Here is a 20,171-nt window from a genome sequence, read left to right on the forward strand (position 1 = left end):
TAACAGAACCAAAAAGTACGTATTATGAAAATCAATTGTTTTCTGTATGTTGTCACATTTACTAAAAAATCATAACGTTCAAAATTAAATAACTTTTAGTTATTACGTTTCCGCAGTTAAAAAATAAATAAAAAAAGTTATAATTAAAACAATTAAAACATAATGTTAACTATTTTCATAATTTCCAATTTTCAACAAAGTCATCAATAATTATAATCTATTTAAGAAAGTCTCTATCTTTGAAGAGAAATGCCCTGTCATTAAAATATATGTTTAGGACAATAGAGTTTAAACTTAAACTATTATTAAAAAATCTATAAACAAAATAACTAATACACGTTAATAAGTTTAAAATTTTTACCAAAAGCTGATTTAAATGTGAAAGGATGAAGACCCTTCTCTTCTCTGTATCCACTTAATGCTAGACATCCGCCGAAAAATAATAACTGAAAGAAATAACTGAAGAAGATGCACGTTGCAGCATACAAACAGAATATTCTAATACCCGGAAATGGTGACGTCATGGCAATGCAATAGGCGAAGAAATTCGTTAGAGACGTTATGGTGATGGACACTGCAGCGTTGCGATACGTCTGTTCCATTCGCTTTTCCACGCTGTCACTGCAGTCTGTCACCTTCCAACAAGCCAATACGACAAACGAGTCGTCCACTTCCGTAGCTTTAATATATCAAAGTAATAAAAATAGATAAAGCAAAATTTATCAGTATTTGCAAGTATATTATGGTTTAGCTTACCAAGAATCATGAAAGGAAGGGTGACGTTCCACCTAAGATTTGCTACTCCACAGGCGGATAATAAACCAAACGTCGTGGCTACAGCCAAACCGGCGGACACGACACTAGCTACGCCTAACCAGGGTTTAGATTTTACCCAATTGTTAGTCATATTCGTCACCATGGAGAAAATAGCAACGACGACCACAGCCACGCTAATCAAAGACACTAATTCCTGTGAAATGCGTTTTAGTTCAGAAATGGAAGACTCGATTGGTTCAGGAAATGTTTTAATATGCTCGAAAGTATAATCTCTTAACTTGTTGTAAACTGCTTTTTTCCATTCTTCATTCCACAGCTTCTTACTTGCATTCAATTCGTCTGTCGGATACATTAAACGAACGGCTTTTGCTTCAATTATGTATCCTTTGTCGTCTGTCGTCACCCCTCCTAAATTCGAACAAAGGATTTTGTACGCGTATGTTACAGGATCCATATTAACGGGATACTTCATTTTTAATATTTCATGAATAGTATTTTCGGAGTTGTTTAGCAGATCAATGAGAGTATTTTCTGAACACTTGCCGTCTACACTATTGCACACATCCGAGTAAGCAATATTCTTTCCATCTACAAAAGCTGTGGTATTTTTTACAACCTGATCTACAATTTATATTTCGTCTAAAAATTCTTTGCGTAAAATGTTTCCTTCTCTGTCATTTACTATGTAGATCATTGGAAAAAGCGGGCGTTTAGTAAGTCGTAAAAAATCGAAGCTACCTGAATCGGTATGGAATGTCTTATCTATAAACTGTTTGGCATCAAAATATTTGCCCCTGTCTGCAGTTAAGAGAAAATCGGTGTCGTCATTGGTTTGAATTTTGATAAGTCCGATTGATAATAAACCGGAGAGAATGACAGGAACAATGACAAAATAGAGGGGATATCGACTAATTATTACACCAAGTCGACCAATTACATTGGATACGCTGTTTGTCAGACACGAACATTTTGTTTTCTTCGAAGTGTCGATCCTTCTTACCTAAAAAATTTAAATAGAAATTACTTTACATCCGTATTTCAAACGTTTAGTGTAGGTGAAATGATTTCTACCTGTTTATTCATTGTTATCTTGAAGTTAAAAAATTCTGAACTGCCTTTGCAATATTCACGGAAACTGCTTCACGACGGCGAGCCCTATCAGATCGAATGAAGTACTGTTTACCTTGAAAAGTAAATCAACATAGTGTTAAAATTTTCGAGTAAGTTTACCCTTCTATAAATTGCATTTGTTCTGTATGACGTGATATCATCTATTTGTGGAATGCTTCATTGGTTGACTGTGTTGAAATTTTTCAATTCAAGCAAATCTTTAAGTAGTTTCTGTTATTTTTCCAGCAGAAACTTCTTTTGTCATCAAATTCCAACTTATATTTCTGATTTGGTGAAAAGTAATATACCATTTGTCAAATATAACATTTATACATAATGTTGAAATATTTGGGTTCAGCTATGAGACTACAACAATGGCAAAATTATTTCTCTTGAGCAGACTATGAAGCTATTTTCAGCATATACACATTAGTTAAAGTTAGATTAGGGTAGGTAAAGCTAGGTTAGGTTATATGATGCTGTGTTATGTAATATTATAATATGTTATATTAAGTTAAGTTAAACAAAAACTAAATAAATGATTACGAATCTTGAAAAAAACGTGTTTAGTACAGTGGAACACCCACACTGAGAAATGTCGTTTTTCTCTTTCGGGGATTGCTGCATCACTGTAGCAATTTGTGAGCATGCTGTATACGTAAAATCATGAAACTACTGAAGGGTAAACGGATATTAGTTGCGAAATCCATGAATTTTGCAAGTTTTAAAAATTTGAGGCGCCGAAAATATTCCAGTTCGTTATTGTAGGGTTTAAATTGAAAAAATTACTATTTGAAATACTCGTATATGAAATTTGTTTTGAGGTAAACCGCCTGAAAAATATCGCTTTTTGAGCAATTATTTTTCTCATTGTCCTGGTTTCAGAAGTTTCACTTTATTTATACTGTCTAATATGAAACATGGTGGAACAAAACAGTTGAAGGCTTTACTTATTTTTAAATGTGGTTATTATTTGTTCAATAATTTGTTTACTGTCGATTCGTTGTTTAATTCTCTTTCATTCATGAGAACAAACGAATTTTATTTACACGTGGACCATTTGTTTGTGAATCACAGTTTTAAATATTAAAAAAATATATTTTTATTCTTGATATAGTTTCTAATATTGTATTATTTTTTATTTTAATTTAATAAAAAAGTTCTCAAAACTTTAATTATTTCCCGTTCGTATCGCATGTGTTTTTTCGATGAAAAAAGTCAATTCGGTAGTAGACATTTGAAAAAATAAGGTGGAGATATTTATCATTGTGCATTCTTTTCACGATTGAAGCAAGAGAATTCTATTAATAATAACGACCGTTATCAGTCTTTGAAAAGTTATAATAACAAAGGCAATCTTGAAAAATTTACTACTTTGCTTAAACAATTTTTTTTAATTATAATGATACATCTCTCCGGCTGTGCACCCGAACTTTTATAACCTTTTTCATGTACTGTACAACCGAAAAAAAGAGAAGAAATTAATAAACAAAAATAGTAGAAAAAGGGAACTGTTTATAATTTTAGAACTCAATAAAAGTGATTGACAATAGAAAGTACAGTAGTAGCGCAAGTGTCTTAATTCTGTCGGTAATCTCGGTCAGAGTCGAGATGATGCTAGACTATCCCTATGACTCTTGATTTTAGAACTGATCTCAATTTTGGTTAGTGACAAATTGAAGGAGCAGAAAAGAGGAATCTAACAATTGATATTATATATAAGGATAAAAATTATATAAAAACTCAGAAGTACAAAGACATGCAGCGGATATTTTCATTTTAGTCACCTCATTCCTCCGAGTGTCGTCGTCAAAAGAAATGAGTTCGACGAAGTTTCGGCGTGTACTAGGAAATCTCCATCAGCCATTAACTCGTCGCTGCCCCGGGGTCGCCCGACGGACGAAACTTGCATAGAAAATCAGTACATTCGACGTTCGGGACATTTGATAAATGTTTTTTTCATCCAGCAAATACTCTTTTTATCCGTGTAAGAAACTTTTGTATTAATAAATGGTTTTGTAAGAAACTTTTGTATTTTCTGCCTCCTACCACACCACCCGCATAGTAGAGTGCCACTTGGTCATCCCTGATAAAGGGTTAACTATTTTCTCTCTTCAGGCATACTAACCCTACAACAACGTCAAAGCGAAAATAATTGCCTCATTAGGTGCGGACTTGAGGTTTTTCCGCAGTTATAGCACAAAAACAAGTAAATATCGAACAATATCACACTAATTACACTAAAGAAAGTCTATTATATTACTACTCGATATATATTTTTTCATGTAAAATATTAATTTAAATATATAGCAATCGATATATTAATTATTACTTACCGAATAATTTTACTACCGGTATTACAAAGAATTAAAACAATAGCATTCTACACACGTGTGTGACTCTCTCAAGTGGAACTTATACTGTGTTCAGCAACAATAAAATTACTCGTAGATGACGTAGTTTCGTGGTAACCTTCCACGCAATGTTTTTTATGGCATTAAATTTTAAAAGGTTTTTCCTCGAACTCTTATTAAATGCCATTTTAATAACACCTTTATATTCTTAATTCCGTTCGTACGATAATTTATAATTAGTTTAAAATTAATCACAGAATTAATTTTTAGAAAAATAAATGTTATTTGGCTGAGATTTAAATTTCAAGCCTGCATATTCCACTGTTGTCCTTCTTTCCACGTGCTGACGGATTAGGGGACTAAAGCCTTTGATAACTATTCAAATACTTCGGATTTGAACCGAAAGTCAAGCTGTTTTAATTGTAAGATGCTGACTTTTTATATGAAGCGTAATTTTTGGTAAAACTGATCCGTATGATATTTGGACCTGATACTTTGATACTAAAATACATAAGGTGTGTAATACTCGCGTCATCTCGAGCTTTAATAATTTCAATAATTTATATCACTACTCGTTTTGTAAGTAAATTCGCTAATATGAAATATGAATAAAATTGCAGCATGGAATTAGGACGACGTCACAATAACTATTCGATGGTTTTTATATAATTATCGTACGAAAATTGGGTAGAAAGTTGTATTAACTGCGATAATGTTCAGTGGACACACAGCACTGGATTTATTGCATAATTACGTTGCATTTATCATAGTCACAAACAAACAAATTCTATCGTCTAACATTTACAATTTTTTATGCAATAATAAGCATTTATTTGTATACTGAACGTTTTAGAATATGCATGCCTCAATATTAACTTTATAAATTTTTAATCGAACGTTTACTATTTTAAACTCCTTTATTTAAACATGGAGAAAGTATTATTCTCCTCTATCAAAAGAAAGTTTTCCAGTATAGAATTATTTCCTCCTTTTCAAATGTAACTTTTAATTTATGGTTTGGCACGCTAAAAACCTGTTTTGAAGTTAAGTGTCATTTCAATTTTTATTTTTAAATAACGATTCAAGTTAGTTATACAAGTGAAGGATAAAACTCTAAATTATTTACATATAACTAAATTTTTCCCGATTTTTCGTATTTCTGCAGTTATACATAACAGAGGAAACGTATGCCGATGAGGCAAACAAGAACCTCCAAAACTTTTACATTATTGAAAACTAACGTGAGGAAAATTTTCTACTTCATTGTTTTTAAATTGTCTTCTAGTAGAAACAGGACTTGATTTTCCCTAATCGTGTTTTATCACGCAAACTCGTTTTGAAATCGAAAATGGCTGCATTTTAGTCGTAAATCATCTTTCACTTTAATTATTATTCGTAAGAATTGTAGAAAATTTCTCTGTTTAAACAGAGCATTTTTAAAATATATTTATTTCAAAGAAAATATTTACTTTATAAATTAAAATAATGCTGTACCAACAAAACGATTATACATTTTTTAGTTCAAGAATAGAATCGGCATGTCTTTATTATTAATGAGAGTTTGAAAAAATTTAATTGTAATTTTTAATATACTTTAGAAACAGTCGATTTTTAATTAATACTTATTTCCATTATTTTTTACAAAACGTTTTAATTATTATAAAATGCTTCAGGTTCGATATTTTAAAGTTTTCCGTTTGGACAAGTTTCAAGGTTTGCATCTGCTCACAGAAGAAAGTTAGGACAATTGGGAAATTGCATATTTAGTTTAAATCGAATAATTATTCATTAGATTTACTTACAATAGAATAAAATTACAAGAACCGTGTGTTAATTTATATGTACCTAAGTACGTTACAAGGGGTTTGTTTAAAAGCAACAAAAATTACTGATATTATTTAAGAAGTAAATAATTTAGTAAAAATAACAGGAAATAAAATGCAGAATAAGAGTATTTGAAAAGCAAGTTATAATAACAAAATGTCTCTAAGTTAGTAACTTTACGAAATACTTGTCCTAACTAACTACAGCTATCTCTTGATAATCCGACAGGTATGGGACCAAAGGGGCGTCGGATTACCAAAAGTGTCCGGATTACTGAAAGTGATTACATATTTGGCATTGTTTTGCTAGTAGTAGTCTACAATATTTCCTACTCCAACTGTTCGAACTGAACTGCTCACGGAAAACACGCGAAATGTGTGTCATCGTGTAAGAATTGAGTGGGGAGATTGACGTCGCGACATGCTTCTGTGCAAGCAGACACGTAACGGGGACGGGTACCTTGACGGGAGGTGTGTCGGACTACTGAGCATGTCGGATTAAAAAACGCCGGACTATCAAGGGACAACTGTATAACTTTAACACAATGAAGAAATACATGTTTGCAAGTTTCCTGTACCTGCATAATACAATCACTACATATTTTTTCAGGATCTATTGTTAATCGGCTATTATACGTTAAGATATAATTTTCACAACATTTCAAATGAACAATTAATCGTTTAACATAGTAATTTATATCCATAAGAAAATAATCTACAAGTAGCAGTGGTTTGGGCCATACTGATTACAAAATTAATTTCAGATGTCGATTAAATTAAAATTGCAAATAAAAATTTGTTAAATGGAATTTTTTCAGATCACAAAATAGAACAGTTACATCTTTACTTTGTTAACAGAACAGTTTCATAATTAACGAATGATAACATTTATCAAACGAGGAACCTGAAATAGAAAAGGAAAACCAAGTCGATCTAATAGATTTTCCTATGCCGACGTCCAATTATGTGTGTAATCGTTTGACATTGAATTTAATCTGTAAAGTTTATGATAAGCTATTTTAAATTAGCTTTTATTGTCTAATTTTAAGAGCCATATCCAAAGAAAAATTATTACTCTTATTGTAATTACCGATATTCTAGAAACTCCAAACATTAATCGAAACATGTACGCTGGAATTTTGTTATACAGCATGAAAACTTTTCTAAAATATAAAGCACAAACGATTTCCAGTTTATGTTAGTAAATGATTGCTCATATAGTGTAAGACGGTTGAAATCATCGAATGAAATACTCTTATATAAGTAGAAACAGTTAACTTTTGAAGAAGACGGAAATAAAACTCTCAAGTATACATAATTTGATGCAACGTGCAAAGGTCGTTTATTAAGAAATCGTCTTTCTATGGGATACGCTCGACCTCCCTTCTTGAACACAATTATCGTTGAAGCATACATTAATGGATGCATTTCAATTTGATCAGAGAGAGAAAGTGCAGGGACACCAGATTTAGTAAGTCGAAATATCACACCATTAACATACAAATTAAAAAGCTGTGAGCTCAAAATTTCACCCTATAAAACTTTTATGTCGACACCGAATGAATGAGTTGTTTCAGATAATCTTTTCACTTTTGCAGTGGCTTTAGAATATATATTAATAACAAGATCATGAAACTGCTTATTTATGTTCATACTTTCTAGTAGAGCCCATAAAAATTTATGATTGACAGATTGAAAGTCTACGAAAGCAGTACAAAGTTTATCTCTCTATTTTGCAATTTGAACTGTATCAGGAGGTTTAATGTAAATATTTGATCGTGACAACATTGGCCAAATAGAAAACCTGCTTGCTCCTGACAAAAAAATCTCATATTTAATTATTCATTCTTATAATCTTTTATAAAGCTGAGAACATTTCCCCAATTACAGGATTGTGTTTTCTGTAAACATAAACGTTTGAAGTCTTGTAAATAGTTTTTGTATAAAATATAATATTTATCTGTATTTGACTTTGTAGCCTTCTTAAGTAACTTCCACAAGTTTTTTCAGTTAATGTTACCTTAGGTTTTAAGATGGCGGCGCATCCGGTAATCTGGAATCGGAGCGTTAATTGGTATTCTCGATAGATGGCAGTATCTGATAAAAAGTGTGACGAAATACGAAAATCTGTTGAACATGACGTAAAATTTGATTTGCGTGAATATGCAAAATTTTTGATATGACATAGTAGCTGGATGTTTCCCGTGTAATTATGCGAATTAACTGATAAGGACCCCTATGCTACAGTCTTTCGTTGCATGTTTAGTGTACTATCTCTGTGTTATCTCTAGAATATTTTACTACAAAATTGAATATTTTTCAAATATAATTTATGAAAACAATAGGCTTTATATTTTATGTTAAAATATAGTCGTAACTTTTCCCTGTTTTTCATTTTTTTAGTTTGGTTATGTCGTGAAGAGTTTTGTAGACATAAATTGTAATGAAATTTGGTAAGGTTAATTGAACGTGTAGAAAAAATGCATTTTTTTAAAATTTTGTATAAAACATGAAGTTGATAATGGTTTTAAAATTGCTGTAAAATTAGATGGATAACGTATTGAATCAGTGTGCTTGCTATGAGTGAATACCTATTAATTACACTATTGAAATATTTAATTAAATATACAGGTAACCCCCTTATAACACGGTAGTTACGTTCCAAAAAATTGCCGTGTTATGCGAATCCGTGTTATACGAAACAAAGAACTAATACGAAAAGGAGGGTTAGGTTCCAAAAATTAAAAAAACATGCTAGTATATTTTCATAATTAAGATAAATATCTTCATTAAAATTTTTTTAAGTGATACATATTAATATAAATTAAACAATGTTTTCTTCGTCATCACTAAAAACACTATTAATTAACCGAGAGCGTTTTCTTTTTGGCAAGTTATCCTTATCCTCTGAGCATTTTTCTGCATTATCTTCAGATCCATGCTTTACCTTTTGCAAAATGTATGTAATTTTAGATTGCTTGCTTCTAGTTAAAAGGTCTTTATAAATTTCCTTATATGGTGCTAAGCACTTATGAAGAATAAAGCAAGTATGGAATAAGGGAAAAACATTCGGCAACATCAGAAGCAGAAGCGTCGCGATCTGGCAACATTGAAACAAGTTTCGAGAAGGACCACGTGTATCGACAGAAGGCGAGAAGAGAAAATTTACATACTTAAGTACTAATAGTTCACGAAAATAATAATTTTCGTGAACTATTATTACTTAAGTATGTAAAAATTTATTACATTTCCTGTTGTACGAGGGTTTTACCCAATTCTCGAACCGTGTCAGAGTGAATCCGTGCTATAAAAGTACCGTGTTATACGGGGGATGGTACCAATTCTCGAACCGTGTTAGAGCGAATCCGTGCTATAGAAGTGCCGTGTTATACGGGGGTTACCTGTATATCGTTTTTTGCGCAGTCGCGCGACTAATTCAAATTTAACAAAGTAACGAAGAAGATTAAAAAAGGAGGCTGGTCTCTGTTAAAAAAGAATAAGCACTTTCAAATATATTGTAGCATTAAAACGACGTTTCTGTGAAGATTATTTGCTAATGGATATAAATTATTCTGTTAAACAATTAATTTTTCTTTTGAAATGCTATGAAAATTATATCTGAACGTATAATAGCCGATTGTGCAGGTACAGGAAACTTGAGAAAATGTATTTCTTCATTGTGTTAAATTTATAGTTAGTAAGGACAAGTGTTTCGTAAAGTTAATAACTTAGAAACATTTTATTATTATAATTTGCTTTTCAAATACTGATTATTATTATACATTTTATTTCGTGTTATTTTTACTAAATTGTTTACTTCTTAAATAATATCAGTAATTTTTTTTATTTTTAACCCCTTGTAATGTACTCAGGTTCATATAAATTAATATATGGTTGTTGTAATTTTATTCTATTGTAAGTAAATTTAATAAATATCATTTATAAAGCAGAATTTAATTCAAAAACGATTGATAAATAATTATTTGATTTAAACTAAAAATGCAATTTTCCAATTGTCCTAACTTCCTTCTGTGAGCAGATGCAAAGCTTGAAACTTGTCCTAACGGAAAACTTAAAAATATCGAACCTGAAGCATTTTATAATAATTAAAACGTTTTGTAAAAAATAATGGAAATAAGTATTAATTAAAAATCGACTGTTTCTAAAGTATATTAAAAATTACAATTAAATTTTTTCAAACTCTCATTAATAATAAAGACATGCCGATTCTATTCTTGAACTAAAAAATGTATAATCGTTTTGTTGGTACAGCGTTATTTTAATTTATAAAGTAAATACAATTCTACAATTCTTACAAATAATAAGTAAAGTGAAACTTAAATTAAGACTCAAACGCAGACATTTTCCATTTAAAAACAAGTTTGCGTGATAAAATACGATTAGGGACAAGTCCTGTTTCTGCTAGAAGACAATTTAAAAACAACGAAGTAGAAAATTTTCCTCGCGTTAGTTTTCAATAATGGAAAATAGAACTTTTCCGCCAGGCTCTTTTGAATATTTAAATATTAAAATCTAAAAACTGGTTGGTTATCTTCCTTTGCAACATTTTCTGGCGCCATTTGTTATGATATTATATTATTCAAACGTTTATAATTGTAATGAATATAAAAATGCAAAAGGGTTAATTTTGACGGTAGCGATGGATTTTATTAAAAATTGTAAATCCTAATGACGAGCGAAATAGTCTTTAAGTTCGACCCCACCGGAAATACACACGACCCCCCTTATCTTCTAATTCTTTCGACCTTTAACACCAGAAACTTAACAACACCAATCCCCTAATAAATATACCTTTATGCAAAATTTCAGAAATTTTCGACAAAAAACGTGAGTTATTATCCTGTAAACAGGGTGAACAATATTACGTCTTTCACACACACTAACTTGCATACATACAGAAATAAGCTCTGATTTTTTTTTGCACTTCTCGACGTTTCAAGGCGTTTTGATTCCAAAAATGTAAAAATTTTAGGGGGTCATTTGTTGACCGATTCCAGTACTTTCTCTCTGTTGTATATAACAGCCGGAAAAGTAAAATAGTTATTAATTTATTTATCAGTAATAACGATCAATTTTTCGTTTATCAATTAACATACGTCTTTAAGAAAACAGTAGAAATTTAGCTTGTAATACTGGAATAGGTACGTAAAATATTGCGTTTTTTATTATTATTTTCATTTTAATATTACAAGCATTCGCATTCTTAGTCATTTATTACTTATAGTTCTGTAGAATAATTAAGTAGTTTATTTAAAAGTTATAAGTTTATAAAATATAAGTTTCAATTGTATAAATTTGAATATTATTTTCGTGCCATAAGTCTAATTTCGTGACCGATAGATATCAATAGACTTCCAGATGAAGCAAGAAATTACCCTTTGTTATTCATTTGTTTACTTAGCAAATGCTACTCGATGTCATTTTAAAATTTATTGTTTAATGACAATAGTTTTACAAAATAACTCGAGCTCATCGTAGGATTTTATTAATTTTTATAACTATCTACACTTATAAGCATGAAATTTTGCAGATTAGTTTGTATATTAAGGAAATCAACGGTAATAAGTTTTGGTGGGTACAGGTTGAAGGAAGAGCGGATATTAGGTAGTAACCTCGAGCAAGGTAAAAATTCATAAAATTACTTGTTATTAGCGTTTAAAGTTTATTATAAAATTCATTTTAACCTTTAATTTTTACAAATGTAACTCGCAGATAAATGATTCACGCATGAAGAAATTCCGTATTTTTCTTGAATATCAAAGTATAAAGTAAATTATTTTTTTTTTACAAATTAAAGACGAAATCGCTCTAAAAATATATATTTCAGACGATTACCATTTTCACGGAGTGTTCCAGAAGCCCAAATAGACAAGGATGAACTAACAAGACGTCGTAAGATTTACTATTTCGATTTTAAAGAAGAATTTTTTAATATTAAGTGGTTTTTTTGTGTTTTTAAGGAACTTTTTAAATATAGGCAGTTGTGTATCCTAAAATGGAAGGTCCAGCTGTCTGTACTTTCTTCTAGCACACAGTAAAAATGGTAATTGTCTGAAATATGTATTTTTAGTAAGACTTTGTCCTTAATTTGTAAAAAAAAAATAATATATTCATCCGACGGAAATTCAAATAAAGTAAAGTAATTATTCAGGAAATAAGTTTTACTTTTTAAAGAATTGAAACCATCGTTTGTTCTTTGTTAATCAGATGAAATACAGTAAAACCTCTAAAAGACAGACAATATCAAAAATAAAAAAGTACCTTTCTTTGAAGATTATTTTGTATGCATGTTTATTGAAAAACAAAACTTTGAGGCCCCTCAATTAAAAAGTTGNACGGTTTTTAGCATTTCCTAAGTAAAAAAATCCCGTATTTTTCCCACATCAAAGTATAAAGTACTCATTCAGGAAATAAGTTTTACTTTTTAAAGTATTAAAGCCATCGTTTGTTCTTTGTTAATCATATGAAATACAGTCAAACCTCTAAAAGGCGGACAGTAAGAAAAATAAAAAGTAGCCGTTCTTTGAACATTATTTTGTATGCATATTTATTTAAAAAACAAAACTTTGAGGCCCCTCAATTAAAAGGTTTTTTCATACATTCGTACATCAGATAATATTTTAGTAAATTTTATTTTAATATAAATGTGCAACACTCGGTTAAAACGTTTTTGACAGAAAAAAATAACTGAAACTATTTAAAAAAGAGTAGCTTCAATTGCATAACGTCACACGCAGTCAACCAATGAGACCTAGAACAGTAAGACGATATGACGTCACACAGCGCAATTACAGTTTACAATAGACTGGTTTTCTATTCAGAATTTTTAATACTTGAGGAAAATATTTTTAAAAATGAAAGGTGATTTTTCATTCAATCTGATATAATCGATCGTCGTAAACCTTACGCTGAATATTATTAAAACAATTCAGGAATCTTAATTCAAGATAGCAATGAATAAACAGGTAAAAATCACTCCACTAAACAAAGCATTCAAATGCGCATGTTAAGGTAATTTCTATTTAAACTTTTTAGGTAAGAAGAATCGACACTTCGAAGAAAACGAAATGTTCGTGTCTGACAAACACCGTATCCAGTATAATTGGTCAACTTGGTGTAATAATTAGTCGATATCCCCTTTATTTTGTTATTGCTCCCGTCATTCTTTCTGGTTTATTATCAATTGGACTGATTGGAATTCAAACCAATGACGACACCGATTCTCTCTTAACTGCGGATAGAGGTAAAGTTTTTGATGCCAAACAGTTTATAGATAAGACATTCCATACCAATTCTTAGACGAAATAGAAATTGTAGATCAGGTTGTAAAAAATATCACAGCTTCTGTAGATGGAAAGAACATTGTTTATTCGAACGTGTGCCACATTGAAGATGGCAAGTGTTTAGAAAACACTTTTATTGATCTGCTAAACAATTCCGATAATGCTATTAATGAAATATTAAGGATGAAGTATCCTGTCAATATCGATCCTGTAACATACGCGTACAAAATCCTTTCTCTGAATTTAGGAGGGGTGACGACAAACAACAAAGGATACATAAAGGAAGCAAAAGCCGTTCTTTTATTGTATGTACTAGATGCTTCGAACGAAAATAAGAAAAAGTGGAGTGAAAAATATATCTAGAAAAAACGTTTCGTTATATGTAACGATAAAAAATAAGAAACCTTGTTTTCTGGTTTATTTAATATTGAATTGTCTGCGTAAGGACGCTTTTGTTCAAAGTTTTTTCAAATTTATGTAAATTTAGTTGACCCATATCACGCAATAACAGAGAATTTTGAATAAAGTTATTCGAGAAATGTTTATAATAAGTAGTTTGAATTTAATTGATTTAATAAACGTCGTGTTTTGTTTAGTAAGATCGCATTTAACATTAACGTCACATTAGTATCAACGTCATTATTCTAGTGGATTATGATGTAAAGAGATCAGAATTAAATGGAATTATCGATGTAAATTATACAGTCGACCCTTCCTAAAACGCGGTAAATACGTTCCACTTTATAAGAATTTCACGTTGTAGGAATCCTTAAATACATTAGCCAATCACAGCCCGGCACGTGAGCAGTTTACGGACTAAAGTTGTTTGAAATTATTCGATTCTAGTCGAATTTGACTCAACATTTCCAAAATACATATACTTTTTTGGGAATAATCCGTATAAACTATGCTATAAACATAAAATTGTAAGATTACTTACCCAGTGTGCACCGTTCGACGTCACCATTGCTTAAGCTTGTTTTCGTCGCGGAGCAGCGCACCAAACGGCGGCCGCAATTTCTATTAAGTTATTTTTCTGCGAAAAATTCTTTGACATTTGGAGACATCATTAATAGAAATTAATTTTATGGCCGTTGAATAAGAAATGTTTTTCACAAGAAATGTATAAAATTACAGTACTGTATTAGACTTACGGTACCTAATTTACATACAGTACAGACGATAGTAAACTCAACGTACTCGCCTAAACTCTCCGTAGCGTGGCGCTAGACGGCGGAAAGTATATATATAATTATAATAAAGTTAATATAAATTAAGTTAGTATTGTACAGACGATAATAATACTGTACAGCCGAGAGTAAACTCAACTTACTCGTATAAACTCTCTGTAGGGTGTAAGTAGTTCGGCTGATTGTCTACTATTAGTCGAGATTCGACAAATCCTGTCGCGACACGAGTCGGCGATGACGTTTTACCGCATTTTACGCGTTCCTTTTAGCATTTTTATAGAAATACTGTCGCAATTTTTCGCCGCGTTATAGGAATTTGCGTTATAGGAACCGGCGTTATAGGGGTTTATTGTAAATAACTCCGTTCTGTGAAGCTTCAAAATATAATCATTTAGTCATAATTAATTCTGTCATTCAAATGATAATATAATGAATTTATTCGTGTTGAATATTTCAATTTACGTAGAAGAGGAGAAATTATGTGAAATTTCTGTTTATTTCTTCGTATTAAACAAGGTTTTAACATTACATTGTAAGAAATTACGGAACAAAGTGTTCGATAATTTCTCATAATAGGAATTTTTCCCCTTAACATTTAAGATCACGCGAGCTGACTAGCCTTTGTCACTCGAAAACATCGAGTGGCAAAGACCTAGGGGATAGATTTTAGGAACCAGTGTTGGTGTTATGTGACGGCGTCGTTTACTAAAACGAACCGTGATATGTATATGCGACGATTCGATGCGACGAACAAACGATATAGTGGTTCAATTGTGAATATTATCATCAGCAGTGTTTATAAGAATGTGTTGATGAAACCATCGGATCTTAAAATAATGAAATTTTTGCTACCTCTTCTTGTTTGCCTTTAATACAGGAGAGCCTGTGCTGGGTCATGGAGCAAAGACTTCAATGTTTTTCTATCTTTCCACCACTTTTTTTCAAACACACGTACACCGTTTATAGTGCGTACTTTTTCTTATGTCTTCATCGATGTTGTCCATTTACCTATTTCTGGGTCTAAATTTCGAGCCGATTGATGGATTAATACTCACCTGGCGCCTAGGACAAATTACTGCACTCCAAACTGGGTTAGATGGAGCGTGTAACTTGTGGTGTATCTATTGTTAAATATATAGCAATTCTGCAATTATAAATGTCATATTAATTACATAAAGTTAACAATTTTTAAATTTAAATTTTCAAGTTCAACGTGATATGAAAGCGTGCTCCCGGGCAATCAACCACTGTACGAAATCATTAGAAATCTAACACTTTATGGCATTCTAAAATAAAAATTCCTAAATAAACAATTAAAAAACGCAAGATTTGTCTTTATTATTGTTTCTGTAATAATAATATCGAAACAATATTACATTATCAAATGAATTATATGAATTACTAACTTTGTTTTTCGTTTCAAATTTTCTGTACTTTTATACAGAATTTGATTAATTCAATATATGTTTGTTTCCATACAGTTTCGAATACCTGACAGTGGCTTATATAAATTGCCTTGAAAGAAATGAAAGAATATAAAGCATAGGTTTGTGTTTTTTTAATACTCTTTCCGTCCTATGGGCACTAAGGAAGTCTCTTATAGCAGACACACAATGGGTTTAGCCAGGCCCCACAATGGAGCGACCGGGTTATGAGGGACAGGTCCGACATATCCGAACGGACCACCCCCCGAAAAATTCCTGGAGATCCCTTTGATCATGGGTCCTCCAGAGCGGTAGGCTGCCACCTTAAACGCTCAGCTATCCGGCCGTCTGCGTAAGTGTGCTTAAAACCACTCTTGTATCATTTCCAAACTTTTCTACTTGTAGTTCTCTTTTTAGAGATAGTAAAAACACAAATATAAAATTTATAATTAAACCTTTTGTGTCTAAAGACAATAAATTGTCAAACCAATATTAATATCGCAGTGTTAAGTGGCACAAAGCCGCCTTTTGCCGACATTAGAAGTCGTTAAGTAAGACACTATAAGAATGTGTGACTGTAGGGTGGGCACCTCTTCGATGCTACTTCAGGACGACACCGCTGTGTCCCTTTCGACACAGAGGCAGTGACTGCAAATTGTTGTTGTTAGCGGCCGCAAAGTACAGCTTTGCAAGAGCAAAACGCTATTGAACGGGCGCTAGCACACTCGATAACGACATGGTCCCAGCCGAATTTCTTCGCTGCGGTTAATCCTTCGTTAGCGGAGTGATACATAGCAATTACTTCATTTGAAAAAATTTTGATTCTACAATAAGATTTGGTTTTTGACACTTAAACATAGCTTCATGGATGATTCGTATATCAAACATTCTTCACTGGCATTGCTATAATTCAAAAGAGTATCGAACAGCTTCAAAACAAAACCGAATTAGTGGGGAGGTCTATAACAACGACGTAATACACGGGAATTTCCGAGAAGAGTAAGGAACAAAGCCAACCAGGAAGCATTTTAATCGACTTTGTTCTAGCTTATAATTTGCATCGTAATTTTGAAAAAAAAAATATATTGTTATAAATTTTCCTTTAAAAAATGCAATTAAAATACTTGAAATATTAAATCTATGACGTAAACTCGTGACCCGTAAGGCGTGATGCATTGCAACGTTCGATAAATTCAAATTCGTACGATTCGAATTGCAGCAGCCATCTTGAAAAACAAAAGTTTTCGGTCATTGCTAGTTCTTTTTCTCCATTTTAACATCCTTCCTGCAAATTTAAATAAGGAAAACTTGCGTAACGAAGGTAACTTAATATTTTTTGATTAACAAGATATCAAAATTGAATAACTAGCGAATTAAATAAATTCGGTCGAGCTCCGAGGTGTGGTATTCATAGGTCGATGATAACTTTTCCTCTTGTATTTTAAAATACACTTACTCCTCTATTTGTTTAAATATCTAAGTACTTAAATGACATGAGAAATACCTACGATCTGTGAAACTTTAAACTACAATCATTTTTTTATAGTTGTAACTGTAATTAATTAATTCATTCATTTTAATGATAATATAATTATGAATTTATTTCTGTTCAACGTTTTAATTTACGTAAACATGTAAAAATAATGTATTTTTTCTGAAATTTTCAATAATTTTTTCGCGTTAAACATCGTTTTAACATTACATTGTAAGAAATTCTAATAATTTAAATCGTTCTTTTTATTCCAAATTTTAAGACTTAAAATTAGGCTTAAGCTTAAATTCGAAGGTGACTTATAATCAAAATAATACGGTGTTTGTTTATATACAAATATATAAACATCTAAAGACTTTGAAATATTTAAAACTTATTTTATATTTATTATTTTATTCTATATATAAACACAGATGAAATTTCTGTGTAATTTCTACTACTATAATAAGATAAACCCTACTAACATGACCTTTGACTAATTACTATTATTGTCATTTAATTGCAGAAACAGTGGACGATTGATGTCAGAAGATGGACAAAACTATGACTGATTTCCGCTTCATGAGATCTTATTTATGGGAAGATAAAGAGAACGATTTTCCACTAAAAGATTACTTTGTAGAATTGACTGTAGAAAAAACGGATTATCTTGGACGGAAAATCGGAGAGAAAATACGTCTGAATGAGATATTTTCCATACAATCAGATGGGCGTCCAACTATTTTAATTACAGGAGATCCCGGTTATGGCAAATCTACTCTGTGCCAGAAAATTGTGTACGATTCGCAGAATATATGCAACACTTTTCATTAATTTTTACTATAAATTTAAGGGACTTAGGCGATAGAAGCGTAAAGGATTATATACTGGATGGCCTGAGTACAGACCCGAGAGTCAAAGATCTACAATATTCACGACTGAATTTTTTGGTGATTTTGGATGGTTTCGATGAAATTGCACATAAATCTAAAGTCATAAAATTTCTAAGAGACGAATCTTTAGAAATTTCTCTTCAAATGACAATCCTGGTTACTACTAGACCTCATGTACTGGAAGAAATTAGAGAGGACATGACGATCTGGTTGTCGATAGAAGGATTTACTCGAGAATGTCAGGAAAAATACATTAAAATAATTTTTAAAGACGACGAGGGCAAAGCCAACGAAATATTTCGTAAACTGAATGAAGACGAGTTCTACGCAGAGATAGCTCAATCTCCTCTGATGCTGCATATGTTGTGTTGCCTTCATAAGAATGGAGAAATAGTAAAGCTCAAAACAATGGCTGATTTACATCTCACAATATTTACTCTTATAACTGAACGTTACGTGAGAAAAACTAATCAGAAAGGCAAGTTTAAAACAGGAAAATATTTCGTGGGAGAAAATTTGCTACTCGATTTGGTAAAGAAATCGTCGTGTTCTATCACATCACAAGATTTAAAGGCTTTATTTCCGAAAGAAGATGAACGCAATTTCGTCATTGGATTGGACATTCTTACTGTCGATTCGTTTCATCCATTCGATGATATAATTAACTATCGTTTTGTCCATCGCACATTTGGAGCATTTCTTTCAGCTTTATCCATTTACATCCGGAAATTTTCATCTCTATCTCATATTGGAAATATGGAATTATTATTTTTATTTGGATTTTATAAGGATAAACCTCTCCCCAAAAAGATCTTAAGAGCTATGGAGAATGAAATGTTCGATCTTCAATTCATGCTTCGCGCTCACAAACAAATCAAACTGAAGAAGAATTGGGAACGATTTTGTTCTCTTGCAAAAATAGTATTACATCATCGCGCACATTTTATTTATTTTGAAGAGCTATTGAAATTGTACGAATTGAAAGAATTATATTTATGTTTTCATCAGACCGCAGTCGAAAACGAAGATCGAGAAAGTTACGTAAGTGACATCGTGAAGAACTGGAGTTTGGGGAATAATTGTAAGATTTATCTTATTCTCTCGCTCCACGAAGCACTTTCGGATAATTTGAACGATATCAGAGAACCAGTTTTACGCATTATCAATTTCATTGATGTAATGAGCTCAATTAATTCCAACATTGATTTTATTGGCGTGTGCTATAGGAAGGTTTTTTATTTGCATGATTGTTTCACGAATGTAAATTATAATTTAAATATGTCTAACATCCGGAAATCATTAAATCTAAGCGAAGACGAGCAATTAATTGCTTTGCAATGTTCAAACAGCGAAAGAGAATCCATCACTTGTATTCTATCGTTGTTGCAATACGAAACTTTACTTCATCGCATCAAATTTCAGCGAATCAGTAGATCGATAGACTAAATTGTTAAAGTAAAATAATTGTATTCGTATACAGTACACAGTATAACTCTATTGTTTGAAATTGTTTTTGTTGATTATATTTCGGCGATACAGTGTTGTATATACAATAATTTTGCAGTCAAATAAAGCAAAATTTAATCAAATGTTGTTTTTAATGGCAAAATTTAAAGGGAATTTAATTCTTTTCTATTCCGTGAGTATAAATAAAAACGAAATTAGTATATTTGTTTAAACGGTAAGATAAATACCAGTTTAATGTACTTAATAATGTATTTCAAAAGGCAGTGATTTTAAACTCAATTTCAGTAAAAAATCGGTAATTAATCTGTGGGGAATAATTTCAGATCGGTATGAGATAGTATTTGATCCACTCGTTTTT

At 31.4% G+C, this 20,171-nt stretch overlaps 2 protein-coding genes across 3 annotated transcripts; one reads left to right on the top strand and one right to left on the bottom strand.

The window, feature by feature from the left end:
- Positions 1 to 294: 294 nt before the first annotated feature.
- Positions 295 to 1,860, bottom strand: LOC111623532 (patched domain-containing protein 3-like). Its single transcript, XM_023366136.1, has 5 exons — positions 1,849 to 1,860; positions 1,516 to 1,777; positions 757 to 1,398; positions 362 to 679; positions 295 to 314 (listed from the first exon to the last, which is right to left on the bottom strand). Exons 1-5 carry the CDS (start codon positions 1,858 to 1,860, stop codon positions 295 to 297), a joined length of 1,254 nt encoding a protein of 417 aa, XP_023221904.1.
- Positions 1,861 to 16,248: 14,388 nt separating this feature from the next.
- On the top strand, positions 16,249 to 19,915 carry LOC111623551. Of its 2 annotated transcripts, none has more exons than XM_023366166.1 (2): positions 16,249 to 16,334; positions 17,980 to 19,915. In XM_023366166.1, exon 2 carries the CDS (start codon positions 18,269 to 18,271, stop codon positions 19,790 to 19,792), a length of 1,524 nt encoding a protein of 507 aa, XP_023221934.1. In that variant the 5' UTR covers positions 16,249 to 16,334; positions 17,980 to 18,268; the 3' UTR covers positions 19,793 to 19,915. The 2 variants fall into 2 exon arrangements, with proteins under 2 accessions (XP_023221934.1, XP_023221932.1); XM_023366164.1 differs by lacking the exon at positions 16,249 to 16,334 and adding an exon at positions 17,171 to 17,303.
- Positions 19,916 to 20,171: the final 256 nt, after the last annotated feature.

Source organism: Centruroides sculpturatus, unplaced genomic scaffold (genome assembly GCF_000671375.1).
Source record: "Centruroides sculpturatus isolate CEXI.00-Female unplaced genomic scaffold, Cexi_2.0 scaffold288, whole genome shotgun sequence".
In the NCBI taxonomy this organism is placed as follows: domain Eukaryota; kingdom Metazoa; phylum Arthropoda; class Arachnida; order Scorpiones; family Buthidae; genus Centruroides; species Centruroides sculpturatus.

Bases quoted from the DNA above. Each gene is read 5' to 3' on its own strand.
- LOC111623551 (XM_023366166.1), top strand. From the start codon at position 18,269: ATGCAACACTTTTCATTAATTTTTACTATAAATTTAAGGGACTTAGGC.
- LOC111623532 (XM_023366136.1), bottom strand. The intron at 1,399-1,515 runs GTAGCTTCGATT...TATAAATTGTAG, and splicing joins GACATTCCATACCGATTCAG to ATCAGGTTGTAAAAAATACC. The intron at 680-756 runs GTAAGCTAAACC...GATATATTAAAG, and splicing joins CCTTCCTTTCATGATTCTTG to CTACGGAAGTGGACGACTCG.